At 37.1% G+C, this 21362-nt stretch overlaps 1 protein-coding gene across 2 annotated transcripts in view; it reads right to left on the reverse strand.

Annotated features, from left to right (window-relative positions):
• Positions 1-21362, reverse strand: part of LOC148947281 (protein jim lovell-like) — a 45822-nt gene that overhangs the window by 18253 nt on the left and 6207 nt on the right. Inside the window, exons 2-3 of one of the 2 annotated variants that reach the window (XM_089097364.1) lie at positions 14405-14618; positions 7961-8146 (exon numbers count right to left, since the gene is read on the reverse strand). In XM_089097364.1, the coding sequence (XP_088953490.1) occupies positions 7961-8146; positions 14405-14596 (378 nt within the window). In that variant the 5' untranslated portion in view covers positions 14597-14618. The remainder of the gene's footprint in view (positions 1-7960; positions 8147-14404; positions 14619-21362) is intronic. The other variant, XM_089097365.1, reaches the window with a different exon arrangement.

The following is a 21362-nucleotide window of genomic DNA, read 5'->3' on the forward strand; positions in this document are numbered from 1 at the left end:
ATAAAAATACAAAAATTAAGATATTTTTCAAATCTAGCAGGGAAAGGGGCCAAATACCCCCCCCCCTCCCGGGACCCCTAATTGATATTACTGAGGCAAACGGAACAAAAGGGACTAGAAACCCTAGCTTTCAAAATAACAAGCTTAGCCCTTTTTGAGTCCGATCTTAAAGCTATGTTCTCTGTACAAGTTATCTATAATTAATAAAAGTAGTGATTTCCAAGATAATTACCTAAAATCCTATACAGAAATTTTGTTATATTCAAGTTATAACTCAAGCCGGGCTGTTCTCAACTGGCTTATATTTTTTTCAAATCTATTTCTGATCAAGTTTGTAGCTAGAGATTTTTTTGTTCTTGCATACTTTTTGTTGGCCAAGGAGGAAGATTATACGAATTTATTGCTACAATAGTCCTAATATTTTCGAGAGGCTTGATGCAACGTTCTTTTTCTAATTAAATACTAAAATAACACAATGCTTGCCAGAACTTACATTTATACAATTTTGTAATTACAAGGAAAAGTGGAGATATTACAGTTGGAAAACTACAATAGAAAAACGAATGGGAAAATTATATGGGAAGTACAAGAAATCGTACGAAACATCTTGAGATTTCCGAGATTCATATTCTCTCCTTTCTGTACGTACCAGCTCTTACCCCTCCCCCCAACCATTCAGATACGTTATTGCCCATTTGCGGTATTAAATTATATAAGCAACCTTGTCAGAGGCAACACTATAGCGTTGTCTATAGTAAAGGCCATACGGCCTTTATATAGTAAAGCCATTTTATTGCTATTATTTTTTTCCAGAGGCACTTCATATGGAAGGGGTCGTTGTATAAACTTCAAAGGGGGCTCATTCAATTGAAAATCTAGAGTTCTAGTGCCCTTTAAGAGCCAAATTGATCGGAGGGCAACTAGCCCCCCCCCCTCCTCCACGCCCCTTTCCCCCAAAAAATATCAAATAAAAATTTTGAGGTAGCCATTTTGTTAAAAATAGTTCAGAGACCATATAACAAAAACTCTGGTGTCGACACGACCTCCAGGGCCCGGGGGCAGGTGTTTTAAGTTATGCCCTGGGGTCATATATTCTTATGGAAAGGATGCCCGTACAAACTTCAAAGAGGGCTCATTTGATCGAAAATTGGAAGTTAAAGTTCCCATTTTAAGATTCAAAAGAGATCGGAGGGCAACTAGCCCCCCCCCTTCATGTCCTTTTTTCTTCAAACCTGTCCGATAAGAACTTTGAGATAGCCATTTTTTTAATAGTTCGAACATCATAAAACGAAAACTCCGGGGTCGACACAACCCTCAGGGCCTGAGGGCAGGCATTGTAAGTTATGCCCTGGTGGACTATATGGTTCTTATGGAAGGGATGCGCGTAAAACAGAGAGGGCTCATTTGATTGGAAATTGAAAGTTGTAATTAACTTTTTAATAGTCAAAAGAGATTGGTGGGCATCTAACCCCTCCCTCCACGCTCCCCCCCCCCCAAATCCATCCAATAAAAATTTTGAGATAGCCATTTTGTTAGAAATTTTTCAAAAGTCATATAACAAAAACTCAGGTGTCGACACAACCCCCCGAGGTTGTGTGGGAAAGGGATGCTCGTATAAACTTCAGAGAAGACTCATTTGATTGGAAATTGAAAGTTTCGAGTTCACTTTTTAAGAGTCGAAAGAGATCCGAAGGCAACTAGCCCCACCCCACAATTTTTCCAAACCCATCCGATGAAAATTTTGAGATAGCCATTTTGTTAAAATAGTTCAAAGGTCGGATAAGAAAAACTCCGGTGTCAATAAAACCCCCCAGTGCCCGGGGGCAGACGTTCTAAGTTATGGCTTGAGGGCATGTATGGTTCTTATGAAAGGGATGTTCGTATAAACTTCGTAGAGGGCTCATTTGATTGGAAATTGAAAGTTCTAGTTCACTTTTTAAGAATCAAGAGACTACTACTAACTACTAACAACTCACCGCAGCACCAAGCCACCTGAGGCCAACACAGCTACGTACGCTCCTCCTCCAACCCAATCTATTCACAGCGTCCCTCTTAACATCCGCCCCCGAAGTTCCCATTTCTTTTAAATCTTTCTTTATGACGTCCTCCCACCCCAGACGGGGGCGACCTGCTTTTTGTTTCGCCCTAGACGGTTGGCCAAAAAGAACAATCTTTGGCAATCTGTCATCCTTCATCCACACAACATGCCCTAACCACCTCAACCTTTCTTTCATTATAGACCTAGAAAGCGGTATTGAACCACATTTTTCGTATAGCCTATTGTTTGAAATACGGTCAGTCAGCCGGGTACCCAGAACAATCCTTAAGCAATTTCTCTGGAAAACATCTAGCAGATCTTCATCCGCTTTTCGGAGCGTCCATGCTTCAGAGCCATATTTGACCACTGTCATCACTGTAGCTTCTAAGATTCTAATCTTGGTTTGCAGACTTATCTTCCTATTCTTCCAGACTTTTTTTAAATGTGAAAAAACACCCTGAGCCTTGGCTATTCTACATTTAACATCTTCACTGCTCCTACCATCTTTACCGATAATACTACCAAGGTAAGTGAAACTGCCCACCTGATCAATCTTTTCATTACCCAACGTCACCTTTTCATCTTCACTTATTCCTAGCCTTAGTGACTTAGTCTTTCTAACATTAATTTTCAAACAAATTCTAGCCCACTGAACTCGCAAAACCTCTTAAATTTTATTCATTGTGCTCAATCTTTCTTCGATGATGATTAAATCATCATTGTAATTCAAGTCCATGAAACTTTTTCATACACATATGATTAAGAGGTCTCTCAGTGCCTTTCCTGGGATCATGAAAACGAAGTAGATCAACTTAATAAATATACAGTGGTATCGACCACAATCCTGCGTAAATCCTGATTTAATAAAAAACCAGCTGCTAACCTCATTTCCTACCTTAACCGCAGCAGTGTTATTCTCGTACATAGCACTAATCACTTTAATGTATTTGTCTGGTATACCATACAAGGATAAAACCTTTACTAAAGCTCCTCTATCAACAGAATCGAACGCTTGCTCATAATCTATAAAACTGAGGACCAAAGGTGTTTGAAAACTTAGGCACTTCTCAATTATTAACCTAAGAGTGAAAATTTGGTCAACACATCCTCTACCTTTTCTAAAACCGCACTGCTCTTCTCTTAAAACTTTGTCTACGGCATCTCTCAGTCTAAAAAGTATCATTTTACTAAGCAATTTGCTACCTACAGAGACCAGACTAATGCCACGATAATTACCACACTCACTTTTATCACCTTTCTTATAAATTGGCTTAATTAAGGTTTTCATAAAATCGTTAGGTACTTCCCCTTTTTCAAAAATCATATTCATAATCTCCAACAACTTATTTCTAACCTCAGAGCCACCATATTTAAGCAACTCATTTACTACCCTATCAGCACCTGGAGCCTTATTATTCTTTAATCCCTTTAGTACTGTTGATAATTCCACCTCACAAAACAAATCTTCCTTCCCATCCAAGGTATCACAAACTTTTTCATTTTCCTCTATATTTTTTCCTGCAACTCTATCTCGGTTAAGCAAATCCTCAAAATGTTCGGCCCATCTCACTTTAGCATTTTCCTTATCGCTAATTGCCACCCCATATTCCTATATTACTGGGACAAGTCCGGATTGACTACTACCTCTCAATTTGTTAACGTGCCAGTACAATATTTTACTATTATGCCGTCTAGCTGCATCTTCTAAATCTTCGGCAAGTTTATCCATGGCCTCCACTTCACACCTCCTTAGTTCATATTTCAATGCTTTCTCCACTTTCTTTACATTTCTTTTGTTTTCATGCGATCTATCACTCAGATAATTCTTGTACAAGTCCTTTCTTGTACAGTCCTTTCTTATAATTCTTGTACAAGTCCAAGAGATTGGAGGGCAACTAGCCCCCCAACCCCTCCTCTGCACCCTTTTCCCCCATACCCATCCGCTACAAATTTTGAGATAGCCATTTTTATAACAATAGTTTAAAAAAATTAGATAACAAAAACTCTTGTGTCGAAACAAACCCCTAGGGCCCAGGGGGTAGGCGTTGTAACTGTTGTCCTGGGTGCGTATATGGTTCTTATGAAAGGGATGCTTGTATAAACTTCAGAGAGAGATCATTTGATTGGAAATTAAAAGATCTAGTTCACTTTTTAAGAATCAAGATATCCGAGAGCAACTATGCCCCCTCACGCCCCTTTTTCCCCAAATGCATCCGATAAAAATTTTGAAATAACCATTTTGTTAAACATAGTTCAAAGGTCAGGGGGGGGGGCAGGCGTTGCAAGTTATTTCCTGGGGGCAAATATGGTTCTTATGGAAGGGATGCTCGTAGCAACTTCAGAGAGGGCTCATTTGAATGGAAATCGGAAGTTCTTTTTAAATTTTTAAGGGTCAAAAGAGATTGGAGGGGAACTAGCCCCACCCCACGCCCTTTTTTCCCCAAACCCATCCCATACAATTTTTTTTTAAATAGTTCAAAGGTCAGATAACAAAAACTCCGGTGTCGACACAACCCCCCAGGGCCCTGCGGACAGGCATTTTAAGTTGTGTCCTGGGGCCTTATATGGTTCTTATGAAAGGGATGCTCGTATACACTTCAAGGAGGGCTCATTTGATTGGAAATTAAAAGTTCTAGTTCACTTTCTCAGAGCCAAAAGAGATCAGAAGGCAACAAGCCCCTAAACGCCTTCTTCTTCCCCAAACCCATCCGATGAAAATTTTGTGGTGACCATTTTTTTTAAAATAGTTCAAACATCAGATGTTAAGACTCCGGGGTCATAACTTACAACCCCCCAGAGCCCGGGGACAGGCGTTGTAAGTTATGCCCTAGGGGCATATATGATTCTTATAGAACGGATGCTTGTATAAACTTCAGAAAGGGCTAATTTGCTTGAAAATGGAAGGTTCTAATTCAATTTTAAAGAGTCAAAATTGATCGAAGGGCAATTATCCCCCCCCCCTTGAACTAAAAATAGTTCAAGCATCAGATAATAAAAACTCCGAGGTTGACGTAAACCCATTTTCTTTTTATTTTGATACTAGTTTTGATACTTTGATGAACATTTGATTTTTAAAAAAAAAAATTGATTTTGAAATAAGGAATTTTTTTAAACTTAAGCTTTTTGCCATCAAGTACGAACAAAAATTAATTTAAAAAACTTTCCCAGCAAGAAGTTTTTCAAAGAAAAATAAAGGCCATTTTAAACTAACAGAAGTTAAATTAACCCTCATAGCAAAAAAAAACACAACAAGCAATAATAAAAATGAATAAATAAATCTTAAAGCGAGTAATGCTTAAATTGAATATGTAAATCAAGCTTAAAACGAAAAAAAAAATATTTTGCTAGAGAAGAATAAATGAAACCCAAAATGAACAGAAATTAAATAAACAACCAATGCAAACTAACATAAAATAGATACTAATTTAAATGAATAAATAAATCTTAAAACGAGTGAAACTTAATTTGAATCTGCAAATCAAGCTTGAAACGAACAAAAATCCCTACAAACAAGAGTTTGGGTATCACTTACTTCTCTCCTTCATTTGATTTTGTTTATACTTTCCAAAACTGTTCAAGACACATCTCATTTTCAGTAAAGCGTTAATGACGCAGTAGGTTTTAGACTTTTACAGTGAGATAATTGTTGAAATCAAAGTTTTGTTGTTGATCAATGCTAGGAATATTTTTCCAGTTTTTCAGGTTTTCTGCTTAAAAATTAAAATACAAGATTCTAGTTTACATTCTTAAGGTGCATAACCTGATCTAAGCGTTTGTCTTTGATTATGTTCAACATGACTACTGCACAAATTCCGTTTAATTTGAAATCAAAGTTTAGGACAGCTCTTGAACTGCGCTTTTGATTCGACAGCATTTTCTACATAATATATTCATATGGCCTTGTGGGAGAATATTTCCATATCCAACTTTCTATTGCTTGAAGTTGGCACTTATCAACCATGGCCTCCCCAACTCTTCGCAGTTTTGTGAATATTGTGCTTGTTTTTGGGTGTTTTTTTTTTTTTTTTTTTTTTTGCACCCAATTAAACTAATAAAAGGATATTTAAAGGGTATGCCCTTACTAATACAGGATATTTACATACAAGTTTTACAGGATTACTAATACTGCCCTTGCTAATACAGGATATGCCCATACAGGATATATAGGATTACTAATACTGCCCTTACTAATACAGGATATACAGGATTACTAATACTGCCCTTACTAATACAGGATATGCCCATACAGGATAAATAGGATTACTAATACTGCCCTTAATAATACAGGATATATCCATACAGGATACACAGGATTACTAATACTGCCCTTACTAATACAGGATATGTCCTTACTCAAGTACGTGGTTGTACTGGCTTCAAAATAGGAAGCAGTTCTTCCGCTTTTCCATTTCTTTATCATTATATTTTTTTTACTTTCTTCTATTTTTTCTCTTTTTTTAAAAAAGTAACAAAAATGAATGTAAAAAAATGTTTGATGCGTTTCTTAAATTTTTTTTTGCACCCCCCCCCCCCCAATGTTTGTCTGACTCGTAAAAACGTAACAAAAATGATTATAAACAAGTTTCTGATGCGTTTGGAGGGGGGGGGGACACGAAAATCCTGGATACGACCCTGTGTTTCAGTGTATAGTTTTCTTTTTGTTAGTGATAATCCCCTATATAATTTTTTTTTCAAATTATAATTTATTCATGGTTTTTATTCCTTTCCTTTTTATTATTCTTGTTTTAATTTATTTTAATATACCATTATATAGTATTGATGAATGTATAGTTTATATTCGAAATGCATACAAACGCTAATAGTTCTTTGTTCTCAGTAACTGAACACTAAATACAAGCCAAAACCAAATTAAACAATTTAAAGCTAGTTAAACTATTCCCACGTCCCCCCCTCCCCTAGTTAAACTATTCCCTTTCTAAGAGGAGATATTGCAGCACCAGAGAAGGTTGCCACTCAACTTGCAACAAAAATTGTTTCTTTTAAGGTAGCGTACGTACACAAACGATATGTGACTTTTTCACACAAAAGACAGCGTCGTTTTGGCAAACATTTAAAAAGGCCATGGGCGTGAAATTTATTTGGCTTTCTGGTCCTTATATGGGGCCGTGGGTTCGTATACTACAACTGACAAAATTTTTAATCCTGTGGGTGCGCAGTGGATTTGACCTCAGCCAGGTAATGCAGGGCCCAGAGTTCGAACCCATCTGTAGCAACACACTGCAGGACTGGCGCAAGGACCTTAGTAGCCAAGAGGCGGCGTTAATCCGATACAATACAATATAAAAATTTATTTGACCAAGCTAGCCGTATCCAGCATTTTTTTTTCAGGGGGGGGGGGGTCATTTAGATTCCAATGATTCGGACTTAAAAAGATTATGAGATGGCAGTGTTGTAACGTTGTCGGAAGATGCTCAATGATGCACACACAGACTCTCTGCTGCAAACTCAGTTGTTAACACAAGGAAGAAGAACAAATAAATGTCAGCACCTTGCATAGTAACTGCTTTAACAATTCATTCGTGTTGTTTTTACTAATGCCTTTAACCCTCGACAAGGGCTAGGCCATTTAGCTTCAAATTTCTTATCAAAGACGCTGTTCTGAAATAAATGATTGTTTGTAGGCTCTGTGCCCACCTTGCTTTTTCAATATTCATCTATAGTTGCCAGTTGATTAACCTTTTTCTGTTTGATAATTTTGCCCCCTTCACCGACAAAAAATAATCCTTTTCTATGTTTGGTGTAACTCCTCCCAGTACTTAAAAATATTTATGATCGCTCTAAGAGGTCTAGACTATATATGCATTTATGAGAATCATAATGGTTATTTATGACTGCATTATTATATTATACATATATATTATTATATGTTTATTATATGTTATATATAATTGTTATACTTACATCCGATTTAGGAGGCACCTGACCAAGACCCCTAACTGCTAGTATCTGAGCAGTTCTTAAGAGACTAGGTAGTTGACTTTGGCATATTTGTACTTCACCTTTATACATAAAGCTAACCAGTGCTGATAGATCTTCATAGGTTGCATCCTGAACAATCACCACGGGATGTTGGGATATCAACAGATCCTGGTTGTCATAATAATAAGTAATTAATTTTTGCTTTATCGAACTAGCAAGAACACAATATAAAATAGAAAAAAGCTTGTCTTGATCACTTACGTTTTTTTAATAGCCTTTTAAGTATTTTTAGTATTTTTTTCCATGACCACACTGCATTTTCTATGACGAAATAAATAAGAGTTTCAAATAGGGACAGTTCCTTATATTAGACAGTGAAACAAAAATATAAACAAAGGCTCTAGACATTTCGATGACACAGTCGGTCATCATCATCAGTAGAGTTACTAACGTATCAAAATTAGAATAAACTATACTTAGACTAAACAGAATAATAACTTCAGGGTCAAAGCAAGATACCAGTCAATTCACTTAAAAAGTTCACTAACTGTTCACTAACAGAAGAAGGCAGCACAGGTAATATTTACAAAGTGCAGGCAAAACTAGAAGAGACAGCTGGAAAACACAAAAGAAGCAAAATGAGCTGGAATAAGCAGCAATATGCAGGAATAATTATTCAATAACATTGTACGCTTCTCTGTGGATGTTTTGTCACATGTACACATATACCTTAGCAAAATTTTGTATCCTTTCATATTGAGTTTTCCCAAAATTTCATCGTTTTATGCTTCTTCTTTAAGATAATTAAATAAAAAACAAGTTTTTTTTCAACTGAAGGTAAGGAGCAGCATTAAAACATAAAACGAACAGAAATTACTAGGTATATGAGGGAGGTTGCCCCCTCGTCAATGCCTCGCTCTTTACGCTAAAGTTCTAAATTTGTCCCAATTCTTTAAGAATGGCTCCTGAACCACAAAGGCCTTTTAATTAGAATAAATGGCTCTTTTAAAAGAACTTAAGATAACTTTAGCGTAAAGACCGAGGTATTACGTAATAGTTTCTGTTTGTTTTAAGTTTTAATGTTGTTTCTTACTTTTAGCTTAAAAAAATTATTGTTTTTATTTAATTTCTGATCATTTTTTTTAAATGATGCTCCCCCTCCCGTGGAAAATTTCCTTCCTCCATGGAAAAACCCTCCCGCGTAAACCCCCCCCCACCAGAAAAGTCCCCCTGAAAACGTCTGTATACTTCCCAGTAACCAATACTCTATGTAAAGAATTGCCAGAATTCATAAATTGTAGCCCTTCCTCCCGGAACTGTGGGGGGTTAAGTCATCCTCAAAGACAAAGTTATTAGATTTTTGACTATGATGAACAAAATGGCTATCTTAAACTATTGATCGGGTGACTTTGGGGAAAAAATAAACATGGAGGTGGTAGCTGCCCTCCAATATTTTTGGTCACTTAAAAGGGCACTAGAACTTTTGATTTTCAATCAAATGAACCCTCTCCCAATCTTCTACGATCACTAGTTCGATATGATCACCCCTGGGCAAAAAAACAACAACAAATAAACATACATCCATGATCTTTCTTCTGATAAAAATGCAAAATTCCACATTTTAGACATAGACATAGGTTTATTAAGATCGAACAGCGTAGCCATGGCTAATTTATGTCGTCTTTACAACAATATGAAAAAAAAAAAAAAAATAACACTATAAGAACACTAACACGTGAATACAAATAACACTAAGTCTTGTTGTATGCTTCTACGAAAAAGGGGACAAACGTGTTTTTGTAGCGGTTGGTCCTGTAGACCGGGGGTTGTAGCTTCGACTGGGATCTGGTTCTTTGGTTAACAGGAGCAGCGGGTGGGAGGATCAGTCTGTGATGGGGCGAAGATAGCAGTGACTTGCTGAGGGACATGATCAGTGATAATCTTCTGTCGCTGAGAGATTCAAGGTTCAGTTCTTGCAAGAGTTTGTTGTAGTCGTCACTTCTGTTACCAACGATTATGTTAACAGCTTGTTTCTGCAAAGATTCAAGGTCATCGCAAAGGTAGTTCTGGACAAGGGTGCTCTGGACAAAAGGTACCCTGACAGCGACGGCATATTCGAGTAGAGGTCTCACATACGTAATATAGGCATTTTTTAGGCTTTGAGTGTCGCAGCCAAACCTGCGCATCAGGACTAGGGTCTGAAGTGATGCATTGCCAGCCTTAATAACCTTCTCCACGTGTTCAGTGAATGTGCAGTCCATCGATAATGTGGCTCCGAGGATTTTTGCAGATGGAACAACAGGGAAAGGGACTTGCGGGAATTCCAGATCACGTTTCAAGGGGCAAAACCAGAGGATCTTTGATTTATCTGCATTCAGTGTCAGCTTGTAACGTTCACAGTCCTCAGAGAAGGATGCCAGAAGGGTCTCGCTGAACTGACGTTCGATTACACCTTCTCTCACGAGGTATTTGAGGAAAAATGATAAATCGTCGACGAATTTGAGTCGCTCTTCGAAATTCTGAAGGAGGAAGTTGATGAGGGAGATAAATATGAAACCAGCAAGTCTTGTACCCTGAGCTCCACAGGTAAGTTTAGACCAGTATGAGATCAAGTCACCTTCAAACAATGGAAATACACACTGCATTCTGTCCTGAAGGAAGCTCATCACTAATGCAAGAGACCGCTTCTGTGCGCCCATTGCTCGCATATTTTTTGCTGCCTTAAGATGACAAATCAGGTCAAATGCCTTCCTGAAATCGGCGAGAGCTAGGTCGATGAAGGTACTGCCCTTGTCAAGCCACTTAAAGATAATGTCAACTAGGCGCACGAGGTATATCGAGGTATTGCAACCTTTGAGGCCGCCATACTGGTAACGGTCTATGTTTTCCCGCGTTTGCTTGAGCAATTCACGCAGGATGAATGACTCGGTGACTTTTGCAAAGGTAGATGTGATTGATATCGGTCGTAACTCGTTGCAAGATTTGGGTGTTTTAATCTTCGGTATAACACGCACAAATGTGCGTTTCCAGCACGACGGGAAAGTTGACTGGGCGAAACATTCTCTGATGATGTGTCCAAGTGGCTTGGCCAGGAAAAGAGAGAACTCTCGTATTAACCTTATAGGCACCTCTTCAGGAAAAGAGCTACTGGATGGACACAACTTGTTCAGCTCTTTGAAAACTTGATACTCAACTATTTCGATTTCACCTTCGTCAGGGCATATTGACAGTAGATTCTCATATTTCAGTGTTAGTTGGGGCAGGAAAGGATGTACAAATGTCAGTAAAGTAATTGTTGACGTCATTTGCACTCACGAGGGACCCATCATCGTTCAGAATACGGACACTGGATGATACTGTTTTTCCAGCAATCTGCCTTACTAGACGGTGCCATTTGCGGGGATCCTTTTTTATTTCTGGGTCCGAAAGGGATTTTCCAAAGGACTTTCTTGCCTTGCGACAAAGGCTAACGATTTTGTTTCTTAATAATCGTAACGACGTTGCGTCACCACTTGACTGCCTTGCAGTGGTTTTTTCACGAATCAGCTGTTTTATTTTTGGAGTGATCCAGGGCTTGTCGATTCGCTCATGACAAATTGCTTTTCCGGGAAAACTTCCAAGTATTTGTCATAGAGTAGGGACTGAAATATTTCTGCTTTCCTGTTGACATCACTTTCATTGTATACTTTGCTGAAGCAGTGAGTACCGACCCACATTCCGTACGTATTAATAGCAGACTTCGTGATAGGTCTCCTGAGTACTTTTATTTTCTTAAGCTTCCTGATTTCACTTTTTGCCTTCATAAGCAGAGTGTGATGGTCCGATTTGCCCAATGGCCCGTTCGAAGACACGTCTTTGTAATATGGAGCAAGGTTTGTAAGAATAAGGTCAAGGGTGCTCCCGGTCACATGGGTGGGTATCTTCACCACTTGTGACATACCCAGCGTATTAGCAAGCCATTGTTTCTTTGTTTGGTTGAAGTCACCAGCTATTATGAAGCCCGGGCGGCTATACCGCTGACGTAATGTGTCTAACGTAGACTGAAGGTAGGATACCAGCAGCCGTCTGTTATTGGCGCTTTCAGGATAGTAGATACTTGTGAAAGTGATGCAAGAGACATCTCGTGGTAAATGTTTTGCCTTGCATAATGCCCAGATCGCTTCATGGTCAGGGTCATTGACGTTATCTAAATATTTGCAGGGGATATCATCGCATACATACAGGGCAACACCTCCGCCAATCCTGTCTGTTCTAGTGTTCAAGAAAACCTTGTAACCAGCCATCCTTCCACTTGTTTCGTCGAGCTGCCATGTTTCGGTAATTGCGGTGATATGGATGTTATTCTGACGTAGAATGACATCTAACTCATCTACTTTATTCGTTAGTGAGCGGACGTTGCTCAGAAGGAAGTTTGGAAGTTGGTGTTTACAAGAGACAACCTGCGGTGGTAATACTGGATGACAATCAGACCCGAAATCATTGGTAGGAGCATTGTTGTCAGGAATCAGCCGGGGCGGTAGGCTCACGCTCGGGATTGAGACTAAACAACTCTCATGCTTAGGCTTTTGGCTGGCCAATCGTCCGTAGGTGACTAACACATCAATCTTAAATTTCTTTCTGCAACCTCTGCATCCTCTTTTTGTTCGCTTGCAAACAAAGGGAACGTCATCTATATTTTTATAAACTATCAGTGTGACAAGTGTGGCTATGACAGATGGCACCAAAACAGCAAAAGAAATGAAAGTGCCTTTTTTGCATTGATCAATCCAGTTTTCAGCAGCAGCCTCAGTCACAAAGAATAGCACTATAAATACAGTTTTGATTAATACCACTTTCATCGCAAAGGGAGGAGTATTTCAAGGCACTGAACAAGTTAAACTAGGATAGAATGACTTGCAGCCTCAACGGCGCGAGAGCCATCTATACATTTCCTAACATAAGAGTTTGAAATCTCTACAATATGGTGCTCTGCTATGCTGAATCTGATGAATGGATTTTCATTAAGATCACTTGATGTTTTGGGAGTATGCCCCCCCCCCAAACCCTTTTCAAAAACTGGGTAAATTTTCTCGGGCTCGTAACTTTTGATGGGTACCATTAAATTGGATAAATTTTACACATTTTGAATAAACATCAAAATTTGATTCTTTTGATGTATCTATTGCTGTCAAGACTCTGTTTCAGAAAGTTTCGGTTACTATTGAGCCGCATTGCTCCTTACTTAGTTCATTACCCTAAACTGATTGATTGTCCATTTCAAGCGCAAACCAGGAATTGTGCAATGGCGTCAGTTCCAGAATAGAGGGGATGGGTTTTTTTAATTTTTTGTCAGCGAAAGTACTATAAATGTCATTTTTCAATGAAATACTGGAAAAAGGGTTATTTAAAAATCTACCGGGAGGCAAAGTTTTTTTTTAGAGAGGTCACTGCCCCCCTCCCATTGATACCGCCAGGTTTGTGGAACTTTTTACAAGTCTAAAGAAAATCTCCAAGGGGGCTAAATATTCAAAAATGAGTTTCGTCCAGTAAAGTGTTTTATCTTTGCTGAATACCACATTATTTTTCTTCTTGTAAATTTTTTTCAAGGGCCAATTCTAGGTTTACCTCCACCCCTTGTGGGCAGCCATTTTTTTAAAAGGGAGAATGCTTCATTCTTTAACCAGAAGAACTTTTTTTTATCTAAAAAAAATTTCCTCTCCCCAATATTATAAAGTATTGCAATTTTCTGCATTTTTGGTTATCAATGGGGAAAAGATTAAAATACACCTTGATAAATCTTTGAAGTAAAACAATAGACTGGAAGAAGAGTTTTTTTAAGTCACTCATTGAAAATCTACGACTACTACTAACAATTCACAGCAGCACCAAGCCGCCTGAGGCCAACACAACTATGCACGCTCATCCTCCATCCCAATCTATTCAAAGCCTTCCTTTTGACACCCTCCCAGGAGGGTCCCATTTCCTTTAAATATTTCTTTATGACGTCCTCCCACCCCAGGCGAGGACGACCTGCTTTCCGTTTAGCCCTTGATGGTTGGCCGAAAAAGACAATCTTCGGCAATCTGTCATCCTTCATCCGCACAACGTTTCCTGACCGTCTCAACCTTCTTTAATTATAGCCCTAGAAAGCGGGATTGGACAACATTTTCCGTACAGCCCATTGCTTGAAATACGGTTGGTCAGCCGTGTACCCAGAACAATCTGTAGGCAATTTCTCTGGAAAGCATCTAGCAAATCTTCATCCGCTTTTCGGAGTTCCCATGCTTTACTATCTTCACCCCTTTCAATTTAAAAGAAAAACATTCCTTTAAACGTCCAAAAAAAAATTTCCTTTTTTGCAGAAAAAGCATCATACTTCTACTAATTTTAGAAAGTATTGCACTTTCAGTACTTTTGGTTATCAATGTGAAAAGGGTGAAAAATTACCTTGAAAAGATCTTTGAAGTAAGAACTGCATGCTGAAAGAACTATCCTATGTGCTTTCAGATTCCTTCCTTCAGCAGTTAGGGTGACATCTGTCAAAAGTCCTAAGTCTAGCAGGTCTGCCACTTGACAAACAACTGCACTTTGGAAATTATTCCAACGTAAACAAAACTGCTGGCTATCATTTACTGACATTCTCTCCTCTGTTCATTGATAGCTAGAATATTTAATTTATATTGATTATTCAATTACTTACTAATTACTTGTGCTAATCAAACAGTTTATGGCAACGAACTGTAAGTAGGGAGCAGCTTAGCCTAATTGTAACCAAAACTCTAAAAAAGAGTGTTTCATAGCGATCAATATATCAAAACAATAGGGGTTTTTATACTCATTCTAAATATACAAAACTCATTAAGTTTACTGTTACCCATCAAAAGCAACAAGCCTAAAAAATTTGCCTGACTTTCAAAAAAAGGGGGAAACATCCCCAAAAAGTCAAGTAATTTTAATAAAAATGACACAATCAGATTCAGCATATCAGAGAACACTATTATATAGTTTTCAAGCTCCTATCTACAAAAATGTGGAATTATTTTACCAGAAGAAAGATCACAATGTATGTTCATTTATTTTTTGTTTGTTTTTTTAATCTCCCCAGGGGTAGTCATACCAAACCAACGGACCTGGAAGATCAAGAGAGGGCTCATTTGAACGAAAATTAAAAATTATATTGTGCTTTTTTTTAAGAAACCAAAAAGATTTTGCCATGAGGAAGTGGTGTTTCCTGCCATTTTCTGGCACACTACAATTTTGTCTAAAAAAGAATGAAGTTACTATCAATTGAACATTCCCAGATAGCCAATCCATTTAGAAGCATCATCTATTATGAAGGAGGGGCAGTGGGTCATTTCGTACCTGGAGGGGAGGGAGACGCTTCAAAGAGTGCATTTTAATGTCCAAATATCTTAATGGTCATTGAGCCTTCAGATAAATACAGAATATGCTTTGACAAAGTGAAAGGGATTGGTATCTAATTCCTATTGATTCCCAGAAAAATGTTGGTCTATACCTTTATTATGGGTGCTAACGGGGGTAGGGTGTAATAGTGCCCCTCCAAATGCAGAAATATTTTTCACTGTGGATGTCAAACATCCACATACCTAATAACACAAGGGGGCAAGGTGAAGCAATGCCTCATGAGCCTTGCACAGCTGTTGCTAAAGTTGTCAGCATCCAGGGGCTATGTTGATTTCTGCTCCCCCCCCCTCACACACACCATCACTAGCACCAGTGGCATATTTACAGTAAGTTATCGAGGAGGGCAAGAGGGGATGCTATTGAAGTAGGTGCTATTCAAGTCAAGGCCGTATCCAGGAAATTATTGGGGGGGGGGGGGGTCTCCTTGGGTTGGACATAATCCATGTCTAACAGTAAAAGACAACAATAGATAGGAACATAAAATACTGTATATTGAAGTTAAGAGACATAATAGTTACAAAATGAATTCACAGAACAAAATCAATTTGATGTGTTTTTTGAGATGTGAACATGTCAATAACTGTATCAGTGTCACTGGCAACATCCCTGTGCCCTGACAGTAACGCTAGACCTGTCACACGTTCTTCACCGGTTGCATTTCGTAGCCATGTCTTAAGCCGTCGCAAGATAGAGAAAGTCCTTTCTGGTGTAGCAGTTGAAACAGGCCAAGTAGTTACAATTGTAAGAAGGCGGCTGATGCTTGGAAAGAAATCAGCATTGCACATATCAAGTGCGGTCAAAGCCGAGACGGGTCCTTCTTTGTTGTTAAAGTTCTGCCACTTTGTTTTCCACAATTACAGATCGTGGCTTAGGGCATCTGGCTCTGGTAAAAAGTCGGAGTAAATATCAGTATTCTCACTGATTTCTGCGTCAGACGAGTTTCTTTTGTCTAAGTTCGCAGGTGTGAAGCCACTTAAAGTTGTCAAAATTGTACAAATCTCTCCTTGAGTTCTGACATGAAGTAGTCCATGAATGGAAGCTCTGTACGCTTCTTTCGGCGAACTGATGTCATAGTGGTCGTTTCGACGACGACCAACTCTTGGAAACGTCAATTATATCTTCAGATCTCTGGCAAAATCTTCAATTTTTGAATACAACGAGTCGAACGAAGAATCTGCGTCTTCGCGTAGGCCCACAACTGTCTGCACTACAGTTTCAACGTGGTCGCATGCAAGCGCCAAGTTGCAGTCAACAGCCTGAAGAACTTTACACAGCGGCAACGTAAGACCAAAGAGTTCTTTTGCTAGGAATAAACTGGTCAGAAACTGTCCTTGCTCCATTGAGCTTGCTAACTGATGGGCCTTTGTAGAAGTCTCAGCATTCGCGTTTCCTTCTTGAAGCTCTTCCTAAAATTGGCTTATAGAGGTCCACAAGGCAGTTAACGGCATCGTGCCTCTCCACCCACCGTGTTTCACAAAGGATAATGAGAGTAGTTTTTCTATATTCTAGCATGCATTGTCAAATTCTGTCTTTGAGTACCTGGTTAAGGGAGGGGGATGAGCCAAAAAAGTTGTAGATCAGAGATATTGTCCCAAAACAGGTTTTCATGACTGAGTTTTTGGAAAGAGTATTGAAAGAGAAATCTAACAGTGCTTTTTCCCTATCTGATATTTGTCCTGTAAGTGCTACTGCACTATGTCTTATATAGGGCTACTGCATTTTGGCCTGTAGCTTACTTTTGTAAAATTTAATCAGACTCATAGAAAGAAGAAAATATGAAAAAAAATTACATATGGCTCAGTACTATGACCCTTAATATCTGCTAAATAGCACAATTGTCACCCATAACATTTATAATAAATTTGGTAACATTCTTATCCATGGCCTCTTATGAACTAAATACTATAATACCAAATTTCTTATTCCATTAGATTCAGGAGGTCTCTATTTCTCAGAATTTTAGATTTCCATTTCAGTTAAACTGTGCATTAGCCCCTTGTCCCCCCATAATGTCCAGATATAGCCCTGGCTATAAACAAAAGTTTGCTGGATTTTATTATTTCCTGTTCTTATTTATCATTAACAGTAGGCTCTTAATGCTAGTTTGAATAAAAGCAACAGCTTGGCAAACTTGTATCTCTAATCTGGATCTACATCTAGAAATGAGGATAGGAGGAGGTAGACTAGGATGGAATTGCTGTAGTAGTACCTAGTATATTTGAAAAGAATGTTGAATAGGGCATAGAATCATACTGATGTGTTATTATTTTAGTATTTAGTTCATAAAAAGGATATTGCCAAAAAGATTGCTCTCTCTCTCGTTTTTCTAGATTAATTAAAAAAAAAAAACAATTCCCACAAAATAAGTTTTAAAAAAAAATTAAAGAACTCCATTAAACCAAAAATGAAAAAAATAGAATCAAATAATCTTTCAGGCATACAACTTCCACAAATCAGTATCAATAAACAAACGAAACACAAAACAAACAGAAATTAAAATAAATACCAGAGTCAAACTCAAAACGAGCATGAGTAGGGTTCAAAACCTCCTGTGCTTTTTAAAAGCCAGAATATAACTTGTACTGTGCTGAAGAAAATTCAAATGAATGTGCATTGTCAGTTTAATATACATATGCTGATATTTATTCCTTAAAATCTTAATTAATTTTTGATTTCTTAAAGATATAAAAGTGAAAACATTTAAAAGAATTTAAATGTTTAAATTCGTTTAAAATGAATTTAAAGATATATTTTAAATTTAATAAAATAATCTAGTTCATATGTTATTACTTTGTTTTATAGACATTTTAAAACCTTATGTGCTTACTCTTTAAGAAAGTGTTTCCTTGTTCATCTGCAGCATAGAGAGAAGGGGGGGATCATGAACGTAGGTATTTGGAACCAAAAAGCCTGGAGGCATAGACCAGTAGTGTGTGTGTAGAGCCTAAGATGTATTTGTGAGCAGATTTAGGAGGGAAGTGGGAAATATTTTAGAGGAGTTTTGATAATTGTATTTTAGTGGAGTTTTGTTTATGGGCATGGGCCTTCCACTTATTTATTCTTGCCTGCATGGATTTTTTTATATTGTTATCAGCATGGTGATTGCTAAATATGTTTTTGTGGCATAGAATATATTGGAGGTATGTTTTATGTCATAAGGAGCCAGTATATTTTTGTGTCATAAAGCAGAGTAGTTATCGATATCATGTTTTGTTTGTAGGCCTGAAACAGGGAGTTCAAGATTAGATTTAAAGCAGACATAAATTGTAATCTTTTGGAGTCTTGGACTAATGGGTGGAATTAATAACAAAGTCAAGAACAATAGTTATAGCATTGATTTTGGCAGACATTATATTTAAGTTGTTAAAAAATTACTTGGGCATCATCTGTGGCTATGGAGAAAAATTAAGCATCTGGGGCAAACTTAATGCTTATTTTTGACCCATCAACAAGTATAGGGAAGGAGTTTTTATATAATGGACTATCATGGTACTATCCTGGGATATCCATGGTAGATCCATGGTACTATCATGGGACTATCCTGGAGAAACTTCCTTGAAGTAAAGAATCTTGGACTGTTTTGATTTTAGTTTTAAATTAAAAAAAAAATTGTATTGTTGTGTTAAGTGTTACCAGAAGTATGTTTTTTGAAAACAGAGTCTTAAAAGTGAAGAAAACATGCCAAAAAACCAAATATTTTAGAGCTTACCACATTTGCTATTAGTAAATAAAAATTGAATGATCTGTTAACTAGTGGCTGCAAGTGGAATAGATCATGGTGAGCTCATGAAAACAAAGATTATTTGTAACAGGCCAAATGTGATTGTGAAACTACAAAATAAAAAATTGCAAAGTAGGAAATTCATCAACTATCATTTTTCAGAGTTCTGTTCTAGAGATAACCATCTTGTAATAATCTGTAGTATTAATACAGATAACAGCAAGCAAAAAGCCCTTTGAGGTTTTGAGGAACCCTTTTCTGCTATACACAAGTATATTCCATAGGAATTTATTTTAATTAACCAAAAAAAAATTGTATGATCATACTGGAGAAATACCAACTATATACTATACTATAAGTTCTAGTGTTGCTAATGATTTCGTTAGTATTTGGGGGTATAAGCTTCCACATCTTGATATAAACAGTCTTTGTTAAAAAAAATGGTGAAAAATAGCTTGTTTCTTGAATAATTAAATATAAAAACGTTTTTTTTTTCGACTGACAGTAAGGAGCAACATTGAAACTTAAAACAAACACAAGTTATTTCATATATTAGGGGGATACCTCCTCCTCAACTCTTCAAATGTTACACTGAAATTTTTAATCCTGTAAAAAGCTATTTATTCCAATTAAACAGTACTTGTGTTTCAGCAGTTATTCTTAAAGAGTTGGGACAAAAAGTCAAACTAGCATAAAGAGTAAGGGATTGAGGGGGGAGGGGGTAGCCCCCCTCACACGGTATGGTACAATTTCTGTTCGTTTTAAGTTTCAATGTTGCTCCTTACTTTCAATTTTTTTTAAAAATGTTTTTTATGTTTAATTTCTGATTTTTAAATATTTAATTTCTGATTTTTTATATATTCAATTTCTTTCAATCATGCTCAGGCCTAACCAAGTTATGATTTGGGCTACTGGTCCCATATTCCACCCTGGTCTCTTGCCATTAAATTGTATATATCAATAATTGTAGATTAATTGCTAGTATTCCACTTTTTATTTTTTTGCTTAAGAATTAAAGTTTTGGATTATAGCAAAAATTTTGGAAAAATTTTTGAATATTTGATCAAAATTTCCAATGAATAGTAGTTTTGTTAAATAAGTCCTTAATAATATTTTCACTACCAAATTTTGGATGCATGGAAAGGGATTTTATTGTTTATAAGGATGGAAATTCTGTGTGGCTTTTCATCTTCTATGTACCTGGAGCAACCAAAACCTCTACAATAGGGTTCTCTGATGTTTAACTCATTATATACATACGTTTAAATACATTGAAACATTGTATATAAATAGGAAAAGAGAAATATTACCATTTTAAATTGCTGAAAACAAAGCTTCTGATAGCACTTGCCTTACCCCCTCCCAAGAAACTTCTTTGAAAGGCTCCAGTGGCATAGCTAAGGGGAAGGAGCATGGGGGATAGCTGTCACCAAGGGCAGCCTCTGAGGGGGCACTAAATTGAGGCTTTTTTTTTGTCAATACTATCACCTGCTTATATTGTGCTAGTCAGTCGCGTCGTTGAGGGAAGGGGGGTAGTTACCCCACAAATAATTCGAAAAAAAATTATAATTTATTAAGTAGCTTTAAAACTGCCGCTCATTTAAGTGTCAAATTCGCTCTTTATTTTGAGCAGATAATTTTTTTTATTAATCTATGACCATTTGCGACATAAGGAAAACTAGAAAAATAGCATTCTATTACATTTCATAATATGTTCCACATTAATATTTTTCCAAATATACAGTCTTTGGAACATTATCAAGAAGTAAAATGTGAACCTAGTTAATAGCAAAATTGAAAAATGTTCTATGCTTGCTGTTTTGCCACATTTGCTCATGTCAAATTTTTTTCTGATATTTTAGGTGCTTTTACTTCCTAAAATCTATCAGTTCAAGATTAGATTCTCTTGTTTTAGGACTTTCAAAAATGGAAATTAATACACCCTCTACATCTGCAAATAGGACAGAAATAGGATCATTGAAGAATAAGAAGGGAGATATACAGTGAATATAATTTCCTGAAGGAAAAAAAAAAATCATTGAAAAAGAAAATAAGACTAAGTGCTTTTATAATGATATTTGCACTATAATTAGATAGGCCAAATATGTTGTAGTTTGGTCATGGATTAGGTAGAAGTGTATCTGCTCCAGGATCCATTTAATTGTTTTAATTTTTATTTCCAGTTTTTAATTGAAACTCCAATTCTCTTGAAACTCTGATTTGTAATTGAAATACCTAATAAGTGCTGATAACGTCCTA

This window comes from Artemia sp. Qi Xiang Cuo, chromosome 11 (genome assembly GCF_049724085.1).
Source record: "Artemia sp. Qi Xiang Cuo chromosome 11, ASM4972408v1, whole genome shotgun sequence".
Classification (NCBI taxonomy): Eukaryota; Metazoa; Arthropoda; class Branchiopoda; order Anostraca; family Artemiidae; genus Artemia; species Artemia sp. Qi Xiang Cuo.